Source organism: Lagopus muta, chromosome 4, assembly GCF_023343835.1.
Source record: "Lagopus muta isolate bLagMut1 chromosome 4, bLagMut1 primary, whole genome shotgun sequence".
Taxonomy (NCBI): domain Eukaryota; kingdom Metazoa; phylum Chordata; class Aves; order Galliformes; family Phasianidae; genus Lagopus; species Lagopus muta.
This window is the reverse complement of record NC_064436.1, coordinates 37,212,775-37,235,840: the sequence shown is the minus strand read 5'-3', so window position 1 is coordinate 37,235,840 and position 23,066 is coordinate 37,212,775. Positions and strand designations below refer to the sequence as shown.

Genomic DNA, 23,066 nt, shown 5'->3' with positions numbered 1-23,066 from the left:
ATAGAATCTGCTAAAGATTGCTCACTTGTCAACATTTTAGCAATGAAAAATTGGAGTTTGTGGGTAGGTTGCAAAAATGTTGGCAAGTTTTAAAGAAACTGGTATTCTTAATTTGTTTCGATGTTATTGACAGAAAATAGAATTAACCAAATTAGCAGAGAAATCTGCAGGCGTGACCGAAAGTACTGACACATTTTTTTGTGCAGAGAAGGAATAATGCATGTGCATGACTGGAGGACAGTACTGTATTTACTTATAGATTCTGTTCTAAATCATTACTGTATGAGCAATGTTGAGCACTGAATTATTTTCTTCAGAGACTGAAGTTAGAGAAAGACCTACAATAGATTCTTAATTGAAGTGTATCTTAATCAGCGAGTTAAAAAGGGAAAATGTATTTTTGACTGGTATTTCCCATCTGATCTAAATACATCTTTAAAGCTACTGGATGTTATTCCTACTCATCACTGACAGAAACCAGCTGCTTTTACATTTACATTAATCTTAATTAGCTAAATATTTTCCCAAGCAGAGTAATATTGCCCATTCTGTGCATAGCGGATATCTAGGTTGGCTGTTCCTTCTGGAATGAGATTGGCTGTGAAAAGTGACTTGGGTATCAGTATACAACATTTTACAAATCTTTTAAGAACTGCTACATATAAGAGAGGTACTTGCCATATGAATTTCACAAAGGCAAAATGAGCGAGTATTTTATGTCTCTCTTAAGAAGGAAAAGACCTTTGGTCTTTTCACTTCAACAAGTGTAAAATTTTGGTCACAGATGCCCATACAACTAGGGCAAGCTTTCCTTGCTTAGTGTCTGGTGTGTTTCATGTTGTGAGAAATTTTACTATTTCACAGTTAATACTTACCTGATGTACACTGCATTTTCTTCTTTCATGAGAATAAAGCATTACTCTGGTGGAAAAAACAAACAAAAAAAACCCCACAACTAAATCACTTCTCTGTCACTTTCTCCAATGTGTTCTTTTAGTAGTATTTTCTCCTCAGAATTCTTTATGGGGTTTGGTTTGTCACTCTTCTTGTAAACCATGCAAGGAACTCATTCAAGTCCCCAGTTGACTGTATATTACATGGTAGCCCCACCACACCTCAGGCTTGTCATCATGCCAGTTAATATCTATGACCTTCCAAGGTTTCTGTGGCTTAGAGAGGTGGGAATAGCTTGTCTCAGTTCCAAAAAGACAGTACTTTTATTCTTTGTTACCTAGATCCAACATAACAGCTTTACAAATACCATAACTATTAGCTCTTGTAATTCAGGGAAGCTCCAAGAGTGTGGGAGCCATTAAACTTTAGGAAACTGGAGGTGTCCAAGGCAAGTGTCAGGGAAAGTATGTTATGCATTTCTTTTAAGAAGCTTACATCAGGGCTTAATATTGCATTAAAAAAAAATCATGCTTGCCATAGCTGCCCCTTCTCCATCTGTTGCTTTTAAGAAGCAGCACATATCTGAGGAGCTGTAGACTTATCTGCACGATGCAGAGAAAACAGTAATTTTGGCAAATTCATATAGTTGCATATGGCTTTAAAAAACATCTATTTGAGGTAGTTTCTGTCACAAGTCTCTTTCTTTTATTTTTTAACATATATTTTTTTGTTTATTTTGTGAGAAGCCACTCCAAAGGAATTCTTATACAGAAGTTATCTTTTGCAATTCACTTGAATTGCAGAACACTGTAGGAGCAACCTTTGTTGCTGCTTCCCAAAAAGGGTTGGTGCTGTAGCTGTATAGCTAGAATGGTGTGGTAGATTTAAAACTGCTTACTTGATCAAACATTTGTATAGTTCCCTGATGACAGTAGGTAGCATAATTTGGGGGAAGGGGAATCTCTTCATTTTTAGAAATATTAATCAAGCATTTTTTCAGTACAGCTAATGCTGACTTACCAAGCTAGGGGTTGAATGTGGCTGCATGCCCCAAAGCTGTCTCATTAAAGTTGTCTCTTTAATGTTAGTTTGCACTTAAAGAAAAATTTTGTTTAAAGATTGTAAAGTGTTTGCCGACTGTTTTTTAATTTAATCCGTTACTTATGTATGAAATAACCATTCCCTTTTCAGAACTGAGGAAAACCAGGAAGGTAAGGACAGGAATATCAGTGTGAGCTTCCAGTTCAGGTGATTCAACAAAATTCTCTATGTTCAGCCAGACTGTCACTGAAGGAGCAGATCTGTGGTCTCAGCATGGAGCCTGTTTCTCTTAGTAGAGCATTACATGATTTATGATGCTCAACACTTGTGTTCAAGCATCAGAAATTATCAGCATCAAACTTTTTTTTCTTTCTCTCAATTATAGTAAGACAAATGCTTACTATTTGAGTGGCCATTCAGATGTTAAAGATCTGCTCAGGTGATTCCCTTTCTGCCAACAGACAGATGGAATGCAATGGATCTTAATTACTAATTTCTATATGTGGACATTATGGGTTAACAGTACACAGAAATAATATGTGATCTGCTTAAAAGTAACAGACAGGTAAGAGCAATCATCTATTACTGCTGACTTGAGCATAAAGTTGATTGCTTGGGGTTTTTGTGAGCTGATTAGGTTTATTCAGTGCAGTTTTTGAAAACAGCTCCACTGTAACTCTGCCAGTGTTAGCAATAGAATTTACTCCTGCTCCCTGGTCTAAACAAATAGAAAAAGCCTTAAGGCAGCTGCATTTTGAAAGGGCTGGTGGAAGAAAGATTCCCATTCATGCTGGGTCTGGCTTTTTGTGTGCCTACCTGCCTAACTGAGCAGTCAATGGACACATGCAGTGCTGATTGCTTCTCAGAGGGCGCATTTCATGCTTCCTGCTTCATGGTTGTGTGAGGCTCCACTCAAGTGGCATGAAGGTCAGCAGTACGGTTATGTGATTGCTGCTTTTTAAATTCAGCTTCTGTGGCAGCTGTGTCTTTAAGGTTCAATGTCTTTTGGGTTGATGAGAAACAAAAGGAGTTTTTTGGGAGTGCATTTCCAGCACAAAACACAGTGGAGTGGAAAACTCCCCACCTCATGATTGCACATCATGATGCAGAACTGTGTTGGGATTTCTGGTCAGGTCAACTGCGTGATGTTGCTGCTGACATAATAGCTCCTGCTGTGAGACAGTTTGTTTGCTGAGGTACGACACTGCATCACTGGCTTCAGTTTTTCTGAACCTGTGCAAGAATGAACAGCTCTACACTCTGGTATATGTGAATTCATGAGCCCTAGAAGCTCTGTGCTCATCTTCTCTGCTTGAAGTAGTTATGCCTTTGGTTGGCTTGATCATGGCAAATATAAATTTAAGACTAAAAGGTTGCTGCTAGCAACCATTAACATAGCTTTCAATTGCCCAGTTTTGGTTTCTGAATTAGGTTTTCCTGGAATTAAGCATAATAGCATTTAAGTCTTAAAGTTTATTGAATTTTTCTGTTCTGATTCTCAGATTTGCTCTCTTCTTTTACCTCTGTACCTAGTTTTCTTCTCCTTTTTCCTGTCTTCACTTTTGAAGCTGATCAGGACCTCACCGAAATGTTCAGCACCGTTTTCCTGTTCCAAATCTCCTTCTCCTCTTATTTTTCCTAGAAATAAGTCTGGAACCTTATGGACAACTTATCTCTGTGATCCCTTTTCTGTGCAACCTGATACCTGCCAATCCTACCCTTTTTTTTTCCATGTTCATTCTCTAAATGATCTCTCTCCTTCCTGATTCTTTTTTTCTTGCCCTTCTAAGAAGAAAGCATTCTGCATGTTGCAAACACCTACAGCATGCATGAGTTGGCTTGACCACTGAAAACAGATTAGTGGGTGAACTGAATCATTGGTGAGAGTGCACTGGGCCATGACATGTTGTATGTTACAGAAAAGCTACCCAACATAGTGAGAGTTATTTGCATTCTGCAAAATAAGAATAATAGCAGCAGCAAGTACAGGAACTCAAATATTTCCCGCTTTTTGTTTAAGTATTAAATATACATAGCTTCCTAGTTTAGCAGACTTTTTGTTTGACTTTCTGTTGTTCCAGTGTTTCTTCCCAGTAGAACCCCTGTGTTTTTTTTTCAGAAGAGTCCAGCCAATTGGTAATTCCTTCTTTCTTCCTTCTATATCTGCTCTAGAGAAGATGACATTACTCAGAAAAGCAGATTTTGACAAAATCTTTAGACATAGTTGGGAGATGAGCAGTGGCATTGACGAGGCTGAGGGTGAACATGAATTCTTTAATTGAGACATGGTGCAATTAGGTGTTTTGTAGACTGTTTTCCCATCAGGTAAGCCCCTAAAAAGTCTGTTGGTATCACTGAGGAAAGGAAGGTATTTTTTCAAGTAAATAGAAGATAAATCACTAATTGTGTAATTCATTGAACCTGTAAGTTCATAGACTGCCACTGGAAGTCACGGAAGATCGATGTACTCTGTTTCATGAACTGCTTAGTAAGACTGTCATTAATTTAGTGGAGAATGTGAGTGAAGCATTGCTGGCATGATTACACAGGGTAATTTCTTGTACTGATACAAAACTAAGAGGTAGTAAAAACTGCTAAATAAAGAAATTCACGGTCAGCTGAGTATATGATTTTTTCTCAGCAGATAACAGCTGTATGTTTTTATACAAATTACAGGAGAATGAATTGACTGAGGTTAAGGAGTATAGCTGTGTGAGATATTTTTATGACAACAGTGTTAATGGTAAGATGAATGAGTGCTACTTTACATGGACTTAATCTACTTTGTGTATATGCAATTGTCCTGCAGACAAGCCATGAAGACACTTAGGTACCCATAGTTGTATGAGAAGGTATATTGCTGCACAACCATTTATACTTAAATGTGTATATTTGTATGTGTATCTTGATACCTGTGTATCTTAAGTTTAAGTAAAGATGAAAGCATAGGGCTTAGTGGGGAGTGATGGATAAAATATTCTGAAGACATTCTGAGATATTCATCTACATCTTTACTACTGTTTGCAGATGTTCACATCACACAAAACAGCTAGTGTTGCTTAGACTTATTACTGATTACTCTTTGATGAGAGGCCAAAGCTGAAATAAGAGATGAGATATGTGGGTTTTTTTTCCTGAGGATGTGTGATCAAAGTGATGAAGACTTCATTTCTATTATAGATGGAATGTCTGCTGTGATTATTAGAATCTAGTTTATATGAAATCTAACTTGAAACTCCATTTATTATTTATTTGGTTAATGTAATTGCCTTAATATCTTCCAAGTTTTCCCTAAGCTCTATGCTTTATAACGTGACATTACTAGGACATAGGAGGTATCATCTGTTAGAAGAGGGGGAACATGCAATAATTAAATTGGGGGTTGGACTCGATGATCTCTAGAAGTCCCTTCCAGCCCCTACAATTCTGTGATTCTGTGAAATGCACTTTATGGTTTTCTATTAAAGTGTCCAGATTCTCCCTGTTAATGTGGATAGATGAAATTTTCAAGAGCTTGTTCTTGTTACATTGACAAGATTTAAAACTCACTTTTACATGTAATATTTGTGTACACAACAAAAAAATTTCTAAAACCTCAAATGTTAGTTGGTTTTAGGTGAAAAAAAATTGAAGTTATTTATTTGCCAGCCAAAGCATCAAACTAGAAAAACTTGCTTGATTTGTTTCAAGAAAATAAATATCGAGATGTCTTCCCTTAGAAGAGAGCACCATTCATAGAGTTTGTGATGCTAATAATGTTTTGCAGGGGAAAAAAAAAGACCCTCTACCAGAAATAGCTGCAGAAACTTTTTTTTTCCCCCCCAGTTTTGCTTTATTATGTCTTTAAATCATATGAATAGCAGTAGTCTATTCTATGATTCTATGATTCTAGTCCTGATACCCAAGTGAATGCTTTCTGAAACAGCGTTAATACCTCTTCCCTAACCCTTACAATCCTTTGGGATTCTGTGTGTATCAGGGTGAATTATTGGCTGAGATGTGTAGCCTCTGAATATAGCTCCTATATTATGACAGTTACAGACCTCTTCACATAACTGGAGAAGAACTTCAGGTTCTCAGTGTTTTCCTATGCAGCTAAGCAAATGAGAAAACCTGAATGTATTGATGGCTTACGGTTGTGTTGTATGGTTCTGTGGGCCACATGAAACCAGTGGCAGACTCACACTAACCCTTGTGAAAGTGGCTGCAATAAGTACATCTCCAGGAAGAAACTGCAGAGGGAAACCATGTTGCAAATGGAAATGAAAAATAAACATCTACACGCTGTTTGTCAGTTCAGAACATAATGTTTATCTGCCAGCAAAAGCTAACAGTGACTTCACATAGACAAAATTTCCTGGGGAAAATCATTTTGGGCCTGAAATTCAAGATACATGCAAAAAGGTTGCTATATCCAATAACCAATTATCATTTTAGGCATAGATTCATTATGAATTACTTTTGGATAAATGATCAATAAAATCCATACATGTAAATTTACTTCCAGGTTCTGGTTATTGCCTTGTTTTAGAAATATTTTTGTGCTTAATGCACAAAAATAATAATAATAAAAAAGAATAAAAGGGATGTAGAGGCTGTGCTTTACAAAATAGCAAATATATTTGCCCCTTGCCAGTATGTGCAACAAATGCAGAGTAAGTGTGATTGTTTTTTCAACTTTATTTTGAATTTTTTTTAATCTTGCTTGATGTGCCAGCTTCATTAAATACATTAATTGCTTGTGGTTTGCAGTGTTTCTTGACTGGAAAATGCCTTTGTTTTAAGTGTGCCATCCAGCTGTTATATTCCAATGTGTAAACAAAATTAAATGCTTACCTCTGTCCCTTCTGTGTTTGATTTAAAGGTGATGATACAATGACAGGAGATGGAGGAGAGTACCTTAGGCCAGAAGATCTCAAAGAACTAGGAGATGACTCTTTACCAAGCAGCCAGTTCTTAGATGGTATGAACTACCTGAGGTACAGCTTGGAAGGAGGGCGGTCTGACAGGTATTTGCCTGGATACGTATCCTTTCTCTTGGTATGAGTGTTTGAAATCCATTCCTCAGTTCTTCAACTCAAGGGAGACAAGGGATGATGCACTTAACATTTCTTTACTAAGTATGTCGAGGTATCAGTTGACACTTTGTAAGGGGAAGACATGGTCAGGAGAAAATTTCCTAACCAGTCAAGAAATTAATACATCTGGCACTGATACTGTATTCAGAATCTAGTGAATAATTTGTTTCTGACTCTTATTTGGTTCTTGAAAAAATGTGGCTTGCTTTATTGTCTTTGTGGCCCGGCAAAGGAAGAAGTCTTGTCTTGGAAAGGATTCATAAATCATCTTAATCTTCTCTTTACATGAGTCAGGGATTGTGTGGGAAGGTGAACAGTGTGTGTTAGTGTTAGATGAGCTGACTTTCTTTTGAGTGTTTTGTGAGAATTGACAATGTTCACTAAAAAATAATTTTAAAAAATGAGGTCTTGGCAACAGAAATAATTTGTAGCCAACATTTTCCAGCCTTGACTGTTACGCTGGCAACATTTCTGAAGCTCGGTGAAGTCAGTAGGATCCATTCTGTTTACTTCAGTAGGCTGTGAATTGCTGCTGGAACAAAAGATGTCAGGAAACAGTTCAGTTTGCTTCACAGCATGCATACACCCCTCATCAGTGAGGTCTTTTAAACTTGCAGCCTTTGTTGGTATTTAGCTTCCATGAATCCATTGAAAACAAAGTGACTATTGCTTTTCAAGTCTCAGATGATGTTTATGAACTGCATCAGAATGCTTAAAAATCAAAACCTTTTATGATGCTTTTTCAATGGTAAAAACGTTTTTGTGAGTTTTTATTTTTGTTGCTGTTTTTGTTTTTTAGGAGGTTGTATGAAATGATTGTGCAGCCAAATGTTAAGCCGGTTTCTGCAACCATTTAGAACAGTTTAACTTTCAATAAGCTGTCAGTGGATTTCAGTAGATTTTCACAAGCATATAATTGTTGTGTCCTATTTAGAATTGAATGAAAATGATTTCACATTATTTATCATGCATGGTTATTTTCAAATGAAGCAAAATGGTAGAGAAAGTATGAAAAGAAGTGCATCTTTCTGACTCCATGGTGTCATTCTCTGTCTCTATCAGGTTACTGGTTGTAAGAATTTTCAGACACTACTTAAATTGTTTTGTTGTAGTTGTTTTTTTTTTTTTCCTTGTAATTTTCATTGCATTACACCAACTTTGTTTTTTAAAGAAATTCAGCAAAGCAAAATAGTACTAGCAGCTTCTACTCATATAATCTTGTGCATTAACAATTTGATTTAAAAACATATTATTTTCTTTTGTAACCATCTTCCCTGTTTGTTTTATTTCTCTCTCCCCTTCATTCTTTTTCATATGCTTACATAGCACCATGCCCAGGTAGGTATTACATAGCATGAAAACATGTCTTTCTATCCTTTCATGGCACTTGTCTCTCTTCATTCATTTTGAAGGCCTGCTCTGTGCTGGAATGTTAATCTTGAGAACCAAATGAATGATGTTGCTGTTGCAGATGTTTGTCGTTTCAAATGAGTATGATATGCGTAGGTGAATACAGATACAACAGTACTGTCAGTAGGACTGTAGAAAGGTCACGGTATGACATCGCTACCGTATCACAGAAACTCCCCTCTAGTAAGAATCAGGGAAGCTGCACAAGATCGCAACAGCTGGAAATTTTCCTCACATCATGCTGCTGTGAAAGTTAGCTGTTTCCATTTTCTATGTGGAAGAACAGTGGTAGAATAAAAAAAATAAATAGAATGGGCTACATAAGTTGGATTCCCTCTTTGGATATGGAGGGCAAGAACCATTTCAGGCCATACGAATTAATCAGTATTTGAATATACTCCTTTTCAGTGTAGATGCCTTCCACCTTTTGTCCATGATATCTATGAGGAAACTCTTCAGTCTGTAATAGTGAGGTATTTCCAAGGCTGATTTATACTGTTTTTCAATGGCACCAGGTTATTTTCCCAGGTTTCTGGAACACTATACACTTGTCACAGCGATAGATACACTCAGCTGGACTAGAGGTTACTGGAGGTATCTGTCTAGGTGAACAAGTGGATGGGCAAGTAGTGCAGTGTGGTCTTCTAATTATCCGGACTAGAAAGTTGGCTAGAGTATACTGCTTTCCTTTTCTGGATACCATCTGGGGTTCATTCAGGGCTTAGGAGAGGTGAATGATACATGCCTGCACATACCTAAACACAGGCAAGGCATGCGGTAAAAGCTTTGTGGGGTCGTTGGGTTTCACAGTTCACTTGCTGTGGCTGAGGAGAGTGCTTCTGTGTGATTACACTACACTTCCTTAACTGGACTGACATTTCAGACAGTGTCTTTGTTTGTAGATCTCAGAATCACAGACTTCAAACAAACTACTCTTTGTTCTTCCTTCAGCTGGTGCGGCGCACAGAAGAGGGGCAGTGTTGTCTGAACACTACTTTTGAAATAAACAGTAGAAATTAACAGTAGAAAATTAAAATTAATTTATTGCAGACCTCAGTCATGTTTGAGCATACCTTCTCTTTTGATGAAGTCCATGCCTCAGAAGTATTGGGTGTTTACTGGAGGTAACATGCACTACCTACTGTAAATGTGCTAGGCTGCCTGTAGTGGTAGTAGAAGTAATGTCAGGCACTTATAGGAGAACATGGACAAAATCATCATACAGATGATCTATCAATTCTAGTACATATTTCCTTTAATTAATATTACACATTATATTAACTGAGTGGCAGAACCTACAGTTTGGCTGGTGAACTTCTTTCCAGCATTGCATGGCACAGCAAAGCAATTCTGAAAGTGTCAAGTGTTGAAGTGGAAAAAGTCAAATGTTGGCAAATGGGGTCTGCAATTGGAGCTTATTTTCCACCCGAAGAACAAATGTTCATTGAAGTACTGTTATTATGAGTAAGCAGCATGTACTCTGCCTACCTAGTTCACACTAAAATGTTTAACTAAAATATCCTTCTGTCAAGAGTCCCTTTCATATTGTATTTTTCTGGAATGATTTTGTGCAGACAGGGTGAACTACTTGAAATCAAAATAATTTTTGTCTTAATGAAATCAGAATTATATTCCAGAAATGCACGATCCCAGAAATATTCCAAATATCAGCCTAACCTGTCTTACTTCTTTTACTTGTCTGGGGGAAAGACATTACATGACATGTAAAAGACATTACTTGATGATGGGCGTTTTGTTTTTCTCAAGACTTTTCTAAGGTTGCTATTTGTGTAATGCTTATCTGTATTTCAGTATTGTATAGTCCGTCTGTTACGCTAAGTAGGCCATTGGTGTCTGCCAGTCATAATAGTGTTGATCATTCAGGGTTAGGTATTTGTATAAAAATAGGATTATCATTTTCTTCTAAAAAGGATTAAAGAAGGTGTGTGTGGGGGGGAGTGAAGTTAGCTATTATTCCAAAAGGCTGATTGGTCTGAACCAGAGGGTAAAACCTGATTTCTTACATGATCTGCATTTAAGTACTTGAATATCAAGTCCACAATGTAATTGAGACATTGTTATTGCTAACAGATGAAAATTAATTATCCTGCCATTAATTATCCCATTAATAAATGCCTGCTGTACTGATCCAGGGCATTAGTCATTATGAGTAGTACTCATGGATGTATAAGCCATGAAAAAAAGGCTACTTCCTTTAGTTACATGTACTGTATTCATCAGAGTACAGAACAATATCACGTACGTCATCTAAAGATGATGGATCCACTCTTAAAAGTCACTTTTAGATGCTCCTGCTAGTGAATGCATATAGAACACCAAGCTAGTGGTATTTGATAGCAGAAACTCCATTTACCTCAATATTTCTTTCTGTGGTGTGTTATTTGTCTTGTTGGCTTTTTGCTAGTGAATACTGCAGTTAAATTCTGATCCAGTGCTTGGAAGCAGCTTATTTACTGCCTTGCATCCCCTATTGCTACAGCAACCAGTTTTCTGTGGAGCTGTATGTACTTAATGAGAAAACAGTGCTGACATTCAGATTGCCTCTAAAGATGCTGTTGGCATACAGAGGAAGAATTTGTCTTATGCAGAAGCTTGTGGCTGGCCACAATTCACCTTGCTGTGTGTACCTTCCAGGGGACAATATCAAGCTTTACTCATTTAAAATTTTAATGGGGTTAGAGTAGATCATAACTAAGCTCTAGAAAGTGTCATTTCAGATTTTCTTTGGATTTAGCATTCTGTTTTTCTTGCAGTATGTAGCAGGAGAGAGAACTCTTCCAAAGAGCCTTATTTAAAAGGAATTTGTATTTCTTTTAATTAAGGAAATAATCATGCCACAAAGCCAAGTATAAAGCATTTGTGAATATAAAGTCAACTGTAAATCACCTAGATTAATCTCTAGGTTCTGCATTCGAAATGAATAAAAGTCAGTCAGAATGCTCTGTGGCCTTTGGTCAGAAAAACAGCTTAACAGATTTGTAAAGCTCTATTTTTCCCCTCTCATGACTACTATATACTCCCCCTGGAAGCTGCATCATATTGCTAATTGCACGCTTTTTTTCATTCTCCCACTTTATCTATCATCACACCTTTGCAACATCATCTGTACTGCTGATCTATTGCTATGGCATCCTACCAACCTACCAGCCTGCGATCCTTCAGTTCAGACAGGTCTCACACACTGAGCCATGCCTCCTATCTGAGGGACAGTGCCATGATTGACGACACTGTTGTAATCCCTAGCCAGCAGGTAAGCACATTCTCTTAACTTCACACTTTGTTTGGGCAAATATGGAAATACACAAAAATTACTGTTTAAATTGTACAGAGAACATATACTGTGTGCTGCTTTATCTTTTGTAATATAAACCTCTTTAATTGCAGTTGATACTTAATGTCATATTATACTATGCAATATGAAGCTCTATTCCAAAATAAATGACTATGCTGTATGAATATAGGACAAAGACAATGATGTTCTCCATTTTACCACACTAATAGCCATTGGGCCCAAGAGTTGAGTGATCTGATAACTCAAAGCCACTGTCCTCAAATGTATAATCCTGAAGCATACCTTAAGTTAAGAAAAAATTATTTGGGAAATGCCACTTTGATAAATCACAGTGTTTATTTCAGTTGGACCACTAACAGAAATGATTACTTTGGGCAAGTGTAAAATTTTATAGTAAGGGGTTTCTAATATCATTTTGCTACTATAGTTTGTTTACTTCTGAAAAGAATTCAAGCACTGCAAGTAGTACTATGCAAAATGCATCTTCTTATTGTTTCATCGATTAATGGTGTCAATTGTAGTAAAAACCAACAAACAACACATTTTTTTTGGTTTACCAAGGTAACTACTCTGGCCAAAGAAGCAGAAAGGAATTCATATCGCTTAAGCTGGGGGCCTGAAAACTTGGATAATGTGGCTCTTTCTTCCAGCCCCATTCATTCAGGGTAAGTGTATCAATTAGTATTGTCTTAAAATTAAAAAAAAAAAAAATAAAAAGAGAAAGAAAGAAAGGGAAAAAGAAACAGAATACCTGCAATGGCAGTAGTTTTAACAGATTCTTAACTAAGAGGTTTTTTTGTTTGTTTTTTGTTTCTTTGTTTGTTTTTAATTCATCCTCTCCTAGAGAAGTCAATGAATTGTTACAATCACTTAAGTTCTGGCAACTCTGAATACCAAGACTACCTACCCACTGAAATCACTGAAATCTGCAGGTTAGGTTTCTGTCAAGTTCCAGAGGAATAAGATAATTATCACATACACATGTGCATCTGTGTGAGTTTTATGGGAAAAAGTCATTTTTAGAGTTAGTAATAACTGAAGCCACAGGGCTCGTCAGTCTTGGTGGCAAAATACTTTCTGTGCTAATAAAGTATGTAAACACAAACTCTAGTGCTTGTCAGAATTATTAATTAAAAACAAAACAAAACAACAACAAAAACATAGAGGACTTTAAAGTACACAAAGTGTGTAATAGACAAGCACAATAAACATTACATGGTTTACGCATATTTGGCCACTGTATACAAATGTTTTCACAACTGTTTATGCTTATCATGGTTGGCCTCAAAATCTGTGCATGCATTTAAGTTCTCTTGCTTACTGTGTTTGGAGTAATTTTATTCTTTACACTGAGTTTGATACTTGTGCCAAGAAATTTGATGAGATGTGCAGATGAGTTAGTAACCAACATGCAATACAAAAATATTTCTGTGGAGCTATGTAGTATGCAGAATGGCTGGACATCACAAAATGAAAGATTTTTTGTTAATCTCAAATTAGTTTGCATTAATATCAAATTAGTTTGCAGTCCATATCTTTCAAAGATAATACTAGAGTTCCATCTGGAATAGCAGGCAGTTCTGGGCTAGAAGAGGAACAATGTTGTCATAACTGAGAGTGCAAATTGACTGATCTATGGCATATATGAGGAGTTTGTTAGCTGGTAGTAGGATATTTGGATGTAGCCAGTGTTGTTTGGATATGCTTTTTGAGCTCTATAACTAACACATGAAGTGACTATGCTTAGCTTGTACAGTATACATGTTATTATCAATGCTGAGATATAAGCTTTAAAATTGGTTTTGTGTTTATTCTAACTCTAAATGGTTTACAGCCTTTTTCCAAAGGATGTATTTCTTTTCAGTTACAGCAAGGTAGGTCTTTCTAGTGATTGCAGAGGATGAACTCTTTCGAGATGAATAAAATTTATTTCATGATAAAAAAAATGTTAGCAGTTTAGATCATTTTTGATGACAAGGATGCTGTTCTTAGGGTAAGAATATCTGATTTGAAGAGCAACAACTCTCTGCGTTTTTGTATGCAACAGTGAAGTTCAGCACCACACAAATTATGTTTTTTTCATATATTTTCTAAATACTGTAATAAAGAAATCTATATTAACAATTACTCAGCCTTTGGAAAAGGCTGTACAACACTTCATTTTTATCTGAATTAGATTTATCAAAATTATCATGTTAGATTTATTCAAGGTACCAAAAACTGCTGGGTTGCATCTTTTATACGAAAATAGATTGCCTACTAGAGTTATGCTTGTAAGACCCCTTTTAAAAAGTGAAACTATTGTAGAAGAATGGAGTGCATGATTGTTGCAGTCACTTAACTGGAAGAAAGCAGATCTATTTGTCATCTATATTTCTTCCATCACCTACACACTTCTTTAGATAAACACTATTATTGATAGGTTATTAGGAATGAGCAGTATTGCTTATGTTTTGGGTACAAGCACTGAAGTAGTGCATACCAGAAAAGAAACACTATATAAACATTGCTAATAGGTTTAAGCAAGAGTATGCCCTTGCTTTTGCTCAAGACACTGGAAATGTATTGAATGTAGACCACATTTTTTATGAACTAACACATCAGCAAAGTATTGGACAAAGCTTTATTTGGCACAGATTATCTTTGTCTTGTGTTCTCTGCAATCTGAGAGAAAATTGATATTCTCTCCTTGCACTACTTCAGTGGTTAACTCCAAATTGCTGAGTTCTTACCAACCTCCTATTGTAGAGAAGTGTTTCTGTGGATCACAGTGTAATGTATCCAATCAAAAAGACTTAGAACTATTCTCTGGGTATGAAAGTTCACAGGTGTATGTTTCAATTTTTGCATAACTAACCAAAGCTTCTCCTAGGTCTGATATTTCTGAAGGGGAAAAAGTTTCAACTATCCATTTAAAACTTAAATGTAACTGTTGTTTCAGTATGCTGATGAGTTCATCAGTATGACATGAAAGACAAAATCCTTGGTCAGAGTCTTTGGCAGCCATTTCAAAAACAATAAAACCATTCTCTTATTAAATGTAAAACACTCTTGGTGCCCACTGTCTCAACATAAACATTTCCTAGTCATTTTTACACAGTTAACCACTTCTGAATAGTTTAATATGTTAGATTAAGGAAAATGTACAAATTTCTGCATTTAAACTTCCTTTTAGCAAATCAGATTTACTTCTGATAAAACTATCTGATTTTACAAATTCAGCAAAGGTAAGGATTTGTCTTCGTACCAGGAAGATTGGTTGCTGAATGTTCAATAAGGTGGCATTTTATCACTCCGCTGGTAATAAAAGGAGTGTTATGCATAATTTCCTGCTGAAGCATTATGGGAGACAGAATTAACGCCTACATAAATGCAAATATGCTTCACAGTTTTAATCTGATACCTCACAGTATTCTACTGCGCAAGAACACATAATATTTTCATTAATTTGGAAGGCAAAAAAAATGCTGAACTGAATGGTTTCTTTTCACTTGCAGCATTTAGATATTTCTTGTCAGTCAGTATGGTATTCTTAGGTCCCTATCACACACAGTAGCTAAGTGTAAATGGTAAAGATAAGACTGAGTGTAAGATTTTTCAGGTATATGTAACGTGCAAAATTAAGTTGTTTTCATTCTTCAGTTCAGGTGATACAGTGAAGAAGATCTCCCAGTTTAGTTCTGTAGATTAGATTCTAAGAATTTTCCTGGCTAATACATAAAGATACTGTAGATAAGAAGAAAGGCAGATCTGTCATGCTGTCAGAAATGTGGCAGTGGGAGTGAGGAGCTTTGCGTTGATGTTGCGCTGATATTAGCTTGCTTCCATGTCCTGGAGCAAGATACACAGTAGCACTAAATGTTTTCCAGCTCTTAATTTGCTTTGCAATAAAACACCTATTTAATGAAAAATACTGTTTTTATTTTCTTAATTTGATGAAGGAGTTGTTAACGTATTTGACTAATAGGTGTTTCAAGTGTATCAGTATTTGTATCTGACAAAATTAAATAGCTGGACTATTATTAAATTTACCTTTCTGGAAGTTTTTTCTTCCATCAATGAAAAAGGGAGAAAGACAAGGGAGTTGGTAGCTGGTACTGTGACAAATAATGTGAATTATCATTCTTAGCTGTCTGTCTGCAAAAAAGGAGACTGGATCCTTACTAACAAGGTAAACAAAATATATTTTGAGTGTTGTATTTTGAATCCATAATATTGTTTCCCCAATGTGACATTCATTTCCCAGAAATAGTTATGGAAACAGGACCTGGCAGCTACCAGCTGATAGTCATTCCTAAAATCTGAAAACCTAAATGATTTCAAATTGTATTCTAGCCTTATTCAGGAAGTCACAATAAAGTAAAATGGGGTTTATTTCATTAACAGAAAATCTCTGTCAATGGAAGAAAATACAATAGAGATACAGATGATAACAAGCAACATCAGAATACTAACTGACCTTATAACACATTACTAAGAGTCTAAACCGGTCAAACTGAAAGTTTAAAATTTGTCATCCTGTAGTGGAGAACAAAAGGAGGACAATAAACATGTTGAAAAGGAACAACAGATTACATACGTAGGGAATTAAAATAGAAAATCATGATTGCCTGTGTTATTAGAAACACTGCCTGGAAATAGTCTAGACACATACTTTTAATATATCGTGGTCCAAATTTAAATGTGTTTACAGACACCAATTATAGTCTGTTTCTGAAAGATTTACTCAGATTCTAACTTTACATTTTATGCATCTGACTTCCAGTTTGAGAATGTATATAGAGAAAGCAGAGCATTTTAGCTTTACTACTGTTGTAGTAGTAATCATTTGTAACCAAGGATGTTTATGTAGCCTTACTTTTCATACCTCCTTCTACTTTCTCACCTGTAATGAATATGCATGCAGTATATATATTCATGTGTTTAATTTAGAAATCTGTTTCATTTTTTCCAGTATTTCAGTATTTTATTTAACTCATTTACTTTTCCTTTTCTTTTCTTTACTTTTTTGATGTTAAATCATCTATTCTGTTGCAGATGCTCTTCTCCATGTCTTGATCATGACAACAGCAGGTGAACTTCTGCATAATTTCTTTCTTTAACATGTTGCACCTCTCATCTGCCATATTTATCCTTCTCTCTTACCTCACTTCAGGCTGCTTTAGTGTTTTGATAGTGCACATTAGACACGAGGAAAAAAAAACCCTCTCTGTCTATAACAGTTACACACGGACCTATTTCTCTTGGGACTGAGCATCCACTTTCTCCCATCTGCTGTTATATCCTATATGAGAAAATGCTGGGCACATTACAGGTCTGCTGCAAACAGCCTTGTCAAACTTCCTATGCATTTCTAATTTGTTTTAACCCTTGATTTAATTAACAGTAAGTTTTCTTTATCAATGATCTGGATGAATATTATTAAAAGAAAGGGAAAAAAAAACCCACAAAAAATGCAAGACAAACTGTAAATAGGTTTAGTATCAAATTTCATTTCACAAAATTGGCTTTTGCTTTTTCTCTTCACTGTATAAAGAATGTCGCAGAACCACTTCCTATGCCATATCTTCCAAATTATGCCACCCTGTTGGAACCAGTAGAATAGCAGTGCTGTATTTGAAAGAAATGAAATTGGATTCCATATTTTTAATTGTTCATACCAAGTGCATTTTCTGTGTTAAGCAGTGATTTTATCACTGACACATCACTTCCTGCATGGAGACCTGAAGCGGTAATTTCCCATTATGTTCACTTAGCAAACAAGTTGTTCACTGACAAAAAATTTCATCTCCTTTAACATAATCATGGAAACAGCATAAGATTTCAAAAGTATTCAGCTATGCGAAATTAAGTGGCTAAATAAAATCCCAAACTACAGAACCATGTTTTTAGGTGATGTCATTCAATCTCTCCAGAGCTGACAAATGCAGCAAAGAGTTATTACTTCTACTGGATTCTTGTGTAGAATCATGTTTTTTGTCCTCCTCAAATGTGTATTTTGCCTTGTTTACACATGGCATAGCTGCAGCCTGATCAAAAGCACACTGAGGTAGTCAATTAACTTGCTGTTGACTTCAGTGAGAGCTGGAGTGAGGCCTTTTCTCTTAGTTTCAGTTCTATGGGTTTCCTTCTCCAGCTGAACACTTTACAATGGCTGAAGCACCCTGATGTCTGTTTCTGCTTCTTCTCACTGCGACTTACACTGAATGCTGCTATCTCCTTGTTTCCCACTGTCTTTGATAAAATTAAGATGACATACACGTGAAAGTTCTCAAATGTGCCTACAATGGATGTGCTCCAGTTGTAGCTTTTTGATTGTATCTTGCTACCTGATGAGAGCATGTATGCCTGCTTAGTTAGTTTAAAGGATAATCATATCTGAACTGAGCATATGAAAATGGTATATTGAGTTTGCCTATACTGATTTTGTGTGTATTAGAACTGCTGCCTGTCCTAGAAAGATACTTCATATTGCTAGATTTGCATGGCTCTTCAAATGATTCTGCAGAGTGAAAAGTGTGTTGAGTGCCGCCAACACGCTTGCATTTACAGCTACCTAGAAGCGTGACTCTTCTGCAAAGCTGTTTACATAAGTGGTTCTTTAAAAACCACACAGTATCTGTCTTCTCTCACCCTAGTGTTGACATATCCATCTTTTGTTTGTAATCCTCTATCCCTTAAATGAGCATAGATACAAAATAAGATTGCGCTAATTCCATATGAATAAAAATGGGAGAGGGAATAATGACACAAGATGGGATGTGAAATACAAAAATTTACGCATTACTGGAAATCACAGTAATTTCTGTCAGTATGAGGTGGATAAATCCAATGCATAGATTGTGTTTTGTTCAAGTGGAGCCATCAGAAAACTCACTGATGTTTGCTTTGTTATAGAAGGCTTGAAAGATATAGGGGGCTTTTCCATATGTCCTTAACTAGCAGTATGACATTGCTTGACATATGCCAAGTGTATTTGCCAGGTTTAGTTGCTTTAGAAGTAAAGGAAATTAACTGGTCTGTACTATTTATTAGTAGGTATAGCTAAATTAGAGGTGAATGGGTAATGCTTGATTAACTGCTAACCAGAAGATGTGTAGCATCACTTGCAGTCTATAACTTATTTCTTGAAGAGAATTTTCAAATCCTGATTTTTCCTTCATTCTCTTTAAAAGAGAGAAGGCAATATTTTCCCCAAAGGTAATTCGTTTCACTGATTTGGCTATATAAAGCCCTAATATTTTCACTTCCACCTTGCTAAGTCACAGGAAAGCTCAGTATCAGTCCCATGTGCAAGACTGCGTAAATATCATGTTTGTATCACGCATCATTTCTATCTCAACCTTTAAAGCTGTCAGAAATGAAAACTTTGAGTAAGTCTGTCTTGACTTCAAGTACTGACAAAGCTCGTGTCATTTTTGCCTTGTTCTGACACACAGATTTTAACTTCTTCCACTTTAACCCTTAATTGGCTTTGATTTTGAATTATCACTTAGTTAAAATCCATTTTTTGCAATGAGTTGTCAAGATAATTCAAAGTTAATGCTTAAGAAGGATGCCTCCACAGTATCTAGCTATCATGGGAAAGACATCTAAAATGTGCTCTGAAGTAGACTTTTTCTGATGAAGGTTACATGACAATTTGTTCTATGGCTTGATCAATCAGTTCATTGATTTTGGCTGCCTTTTAAATGACTCACAGGAACATTTTCAACTGCCCAAATGTTTTTTGCTATTTATATTGTTTTCCATCTGCTCAGTTTTACCTCAGTTCTCCTTAACTGTATTAATCCCTGCTAATGTTTTCCTTCCTCTACTGTGCCATTTTAAGCCCTTCTGAAAATTGTAGCTATTGTATTTCTGTGGAGTTCCTGTAATTTGTTGTTATTATTGTTTTATCTTCTCTTTTATCTTACCTTCTTCTAATTTTTAAAACTACAGTAGATTATCATAGAAGCATACATCTGCCTAATTTTTCTCAGAATGCCATTTTCCTCTCCTTTTCTGGTGAAAGTCTGTAAGAGCTTTCTGATGCCCTTTAATCCTATTAACATTTTTTCTTTCTTTTATTTGTATTTTTCTTCTGGGCTCTTCACAACCATTTGTGTTTCATTTTAAGCACCCCTCTGATCTTCATTTTCTGTACATAGATGCTTGTATTTCTTCTTTCTGCAGTTGGGCAATGGAGTAAAGTTTTGTGTTTAGTCCAAAGTAACTTTTTTTTGCAATGTCCAGCTCACATGACCAGAAGAAGTATATATATGGTGTTAGGGCTTTTTGTACTCCAGTACTATTTATTATTTTCTTTTTGACCTTAGAAATGATAAAGTACCACTAATTCCAGTGGTGGCTTAATATCTGCCAGTGTTCCTGCTGGTTTTGTTTCTTCTTTTGAGTAAGAATCTCTTCCTACCTTTGTCTTGCCACTTTACTTCTGGTAGAAGAAACATTAGGGAGAGAAGAAATAGTGAGGAAGGAGCAAATAATTAATCTGAATATTAATTTTTCTTTATATTAGTCATATATTTTTTTTCCACTCTCACATGTGTTTCAGAAAGTGTGTTTTATTAATATCATCCACAGTTTTGTATGAATATCTTTGATATTGATACACACAGTCCCTCAAAACAAAGACTTTCTAGTCCTGGAACAGTAACATCACAGTCCTGATGCCTTTCTATAGAGCAAGTAAATGGAAAAGGATGCTGCTATGATTCAGAAAATACTTCGTTATAAATTATTTTCTTAACTCTACTGCATATAAATATCCAAGCCAATGTGGATTGTGCTAATTTAAAAGGTTAAAATAAATTGGACTAAATAAATGGGTAAAACAATGAGTTCAGCAAAAACTTAAGAAACAGGGTGGAAAGGCAAAAAAGAATATAATTCCACATTCTTGCCAGCTCTAGAAATCCTACAGCTGTATGCTGTCTTTTCAGACTGTTAAGATGTGGCTTTTTGAACTGGGAACTTTTTCCCCTTTGCTTGCTTTCTGGCTGTTACTGTGTTAATGCTATCTCTTCCTAGTTCCTCAAAATCAGTTTGCCTCAAATTTCACAGTGGTGAATAGGTGCTTTTTGTGTACTAGCTGTTGCATACTTTTTGTATGATAATTGGCACCGTTCCTCCTCTGCTGTCTTCACACTAGGCTGTGTTTGCCTGAATTCGCTATATAGCCAGAAGCCACATAACCCTTCAGAAATCTCCCATTTCATCTGGGGGTCTGTTTCAGAGATACAGTACAAATATATTTTTTGCTATATACTGTGAACATCCCACATTTGCTAGATTTTATCTTGTTATTTGTTAAATATGTTAGATATTCTGTATGATAGAAACAGCTGCTTTTATAGTAAATAATATCTTTTTTTCTCATCATCATTATTATCTTTGTGTCCTACTTTGAGAGACCTTTGCCCGTTCTTCCACTCTTTGAAGTGCTAGTTGCTTTCAATGGCAGATAACTGAGAGACCTTGCTCTGATGTGCTTTGGCTGCTAGACAAATTCAGTAAACTTAAACTGAAAGAAATAGTTGCAACTTTAATTAAAGACTGAACACACACAGCTATCGCTTTACATCTCAAGAGTGTACTAAAGAGAAATGCCATGTTTGATTTTAAGTTGGTCTGTATTATGAGTATTGCAGCGTGGGAACACAGGGTTATTACTGGAGGGGGGAATTAAATACCAGGCTCTTACTGATGTTTGAATTTAAAGACTACTCCTGATCCAGCTTTTATGTTGGTCATACACTACATAGGGTAGTTATCTGGATTGTGTTATATGTGCTTTGTGAGAAAGCACTACTGATCCTGCACTCTGCTTGTCTTTAAGTAAGTCTGAGTGGTGCAGAGGAAAAAAAGCATCATACTATAAGGAACAGAAGCCATTACTATGGTCAGAAGTGAGATTATTAGATTATTAGCTTTGGACCCTTCTCTTTTGTGTGTATGTATTCTTCTAGCAATGAAGTGTTCTAGCAGCAGTGTTCTTGGCATTGCTGAGCCACAGGGAGATAAGTTGAGGTGGATATAAGACAGAGAGGTGAACTAGCACTGGTATTTTCAGTGATGGACAGAAAAGGAAGATGATCCTGTTAATGTATGCCATCTTGAGTATTATGTCAATAATGACTAATAAATGAATCACAAACACTGTATTCCTGACAGCTTATACAATCAAAAATGTGAATGCTTGTTTAATTCAGTAAGTGTACTCATCAGCTTCTGGTAATTAGGGGGGTAGTATTTCTGTTGCTCATAGTATTAGCACCGAAATGTGAATCTCTTCTTTGAGAACTCAGTGTTATTAAAGCATCCATTATAATAGAGAATTGGAGCGATTCTCTGAAACAATTCAAAACACTTTGACACCACTTCATACAGTTAAAGGAAAATTGCAATGCAAACTGCAGAGCATTATTGCAACAATTGAGCATTTAGTATCTGTTAAGCTCTTCTTTCATCTGTGCTTTAAAATGTATGAAGTATGTATTTTGTGAAGGAAACTCCCATTTTTTCTAAATTAATCCCCAGAGAATCAAAGCCATAAAATGTTTTCATTTTCTTTCTTTTCCCCCTTGTTAAAACCACAGAAACACCAACCTCTAAGGAATGAGATAATGGTTGTACTACCCAGACTTTTACACTTAACAAAACCTAGAGGTATATGAATGGCAGTAGAATAGGAGACTGCATGTGTGAGAAAGACTGGCATCCATGGTGCATGGTGTGCTTCTGACTGGCACTTGTGGCTCCTTCCCATCATCCATTTTTCTGACTTGCACGGTGTGTGTTGAGTGTTGTGTTTTTACAGCATGTGAAATTACTTGTAGCTGTGTGGATATTGAACGGATGCAATGTTTGTTGCACAGAATGGTCAAGGGGACAGTGGGAAAAATACCTGTATTTGTAACTCACACTATAAGGGCTTCTCTCTATTGCAGGTCCTTCAGTAGCATTTCTGCGACTCCCCCTGTGGTGATTCTATTTTAGTGTCTAGAAGTAGGCCTGATATCGTTCTGTCTCATCTACTCTAATTTTCACTTCCAGCAACCTGACATTCCCGTTCTGCATCAGGAATGATTCCAAGTCATATACCAGTAAAAAAAATTGAAGAAATTCTATACTTTTCCCAGGAATTTCCCTAATCTTTGTAGCACATCTTTCAAAATCTATCTCTTGGTTATATATGGAACTACAGGAAGTTCAGCCAGTAAGAAATTCCACAACATGTTTTTATCTCTTTTAAGAAAAAGATATAAGAATTTATCTTGTGCTACTGCCTGTAGCTATAAGGTTTCCACTGGGACATAGTATTGATGTGC

The 23,066-nt window shown here is 36.1% G+C and overlaps 1 protein-coding gene across 15 annotated transcripts in view; it reads left to right on the top strand.

Annotated features, from left to right (window-relative positions):
• Window positions 1–23,066, top strand: part of ANK2 (ankyrin 2) — a 178,113-nt gene that overhangs the window by 112,550 nt on the left and 42,497 nt on the right. For 11 of the 15 annotated variants that reach the window (XM_048943212.1, XM_048943219.1, XM_048943215.1 and 8 more), the window contains 3 exons: window positions 6,800–6,944; window positions 11,592–11,694; window positions 12,298–12,401. In XM_048943212.1, coding sequence (XP_048799169.1) covers window positions 6,800–6,944; window positions 11,592–11,694; window positions 12,298–12,401 — 352 coding nt within the window. Of the gene's footprint in view, window positions 1–6,799; window positions 6,945–11,591; window positions 11,695–12,297; window positions 12,402–15,865; window positions 15,908–16,773; window positions 16,810–23,066 lie in introns of all 15 variants that reach the window. The other 4 variants (XM_048943213.1, XM_048943220.1, XM_048943216.1 and 1 more) reach the window with 2 other exon arrangements.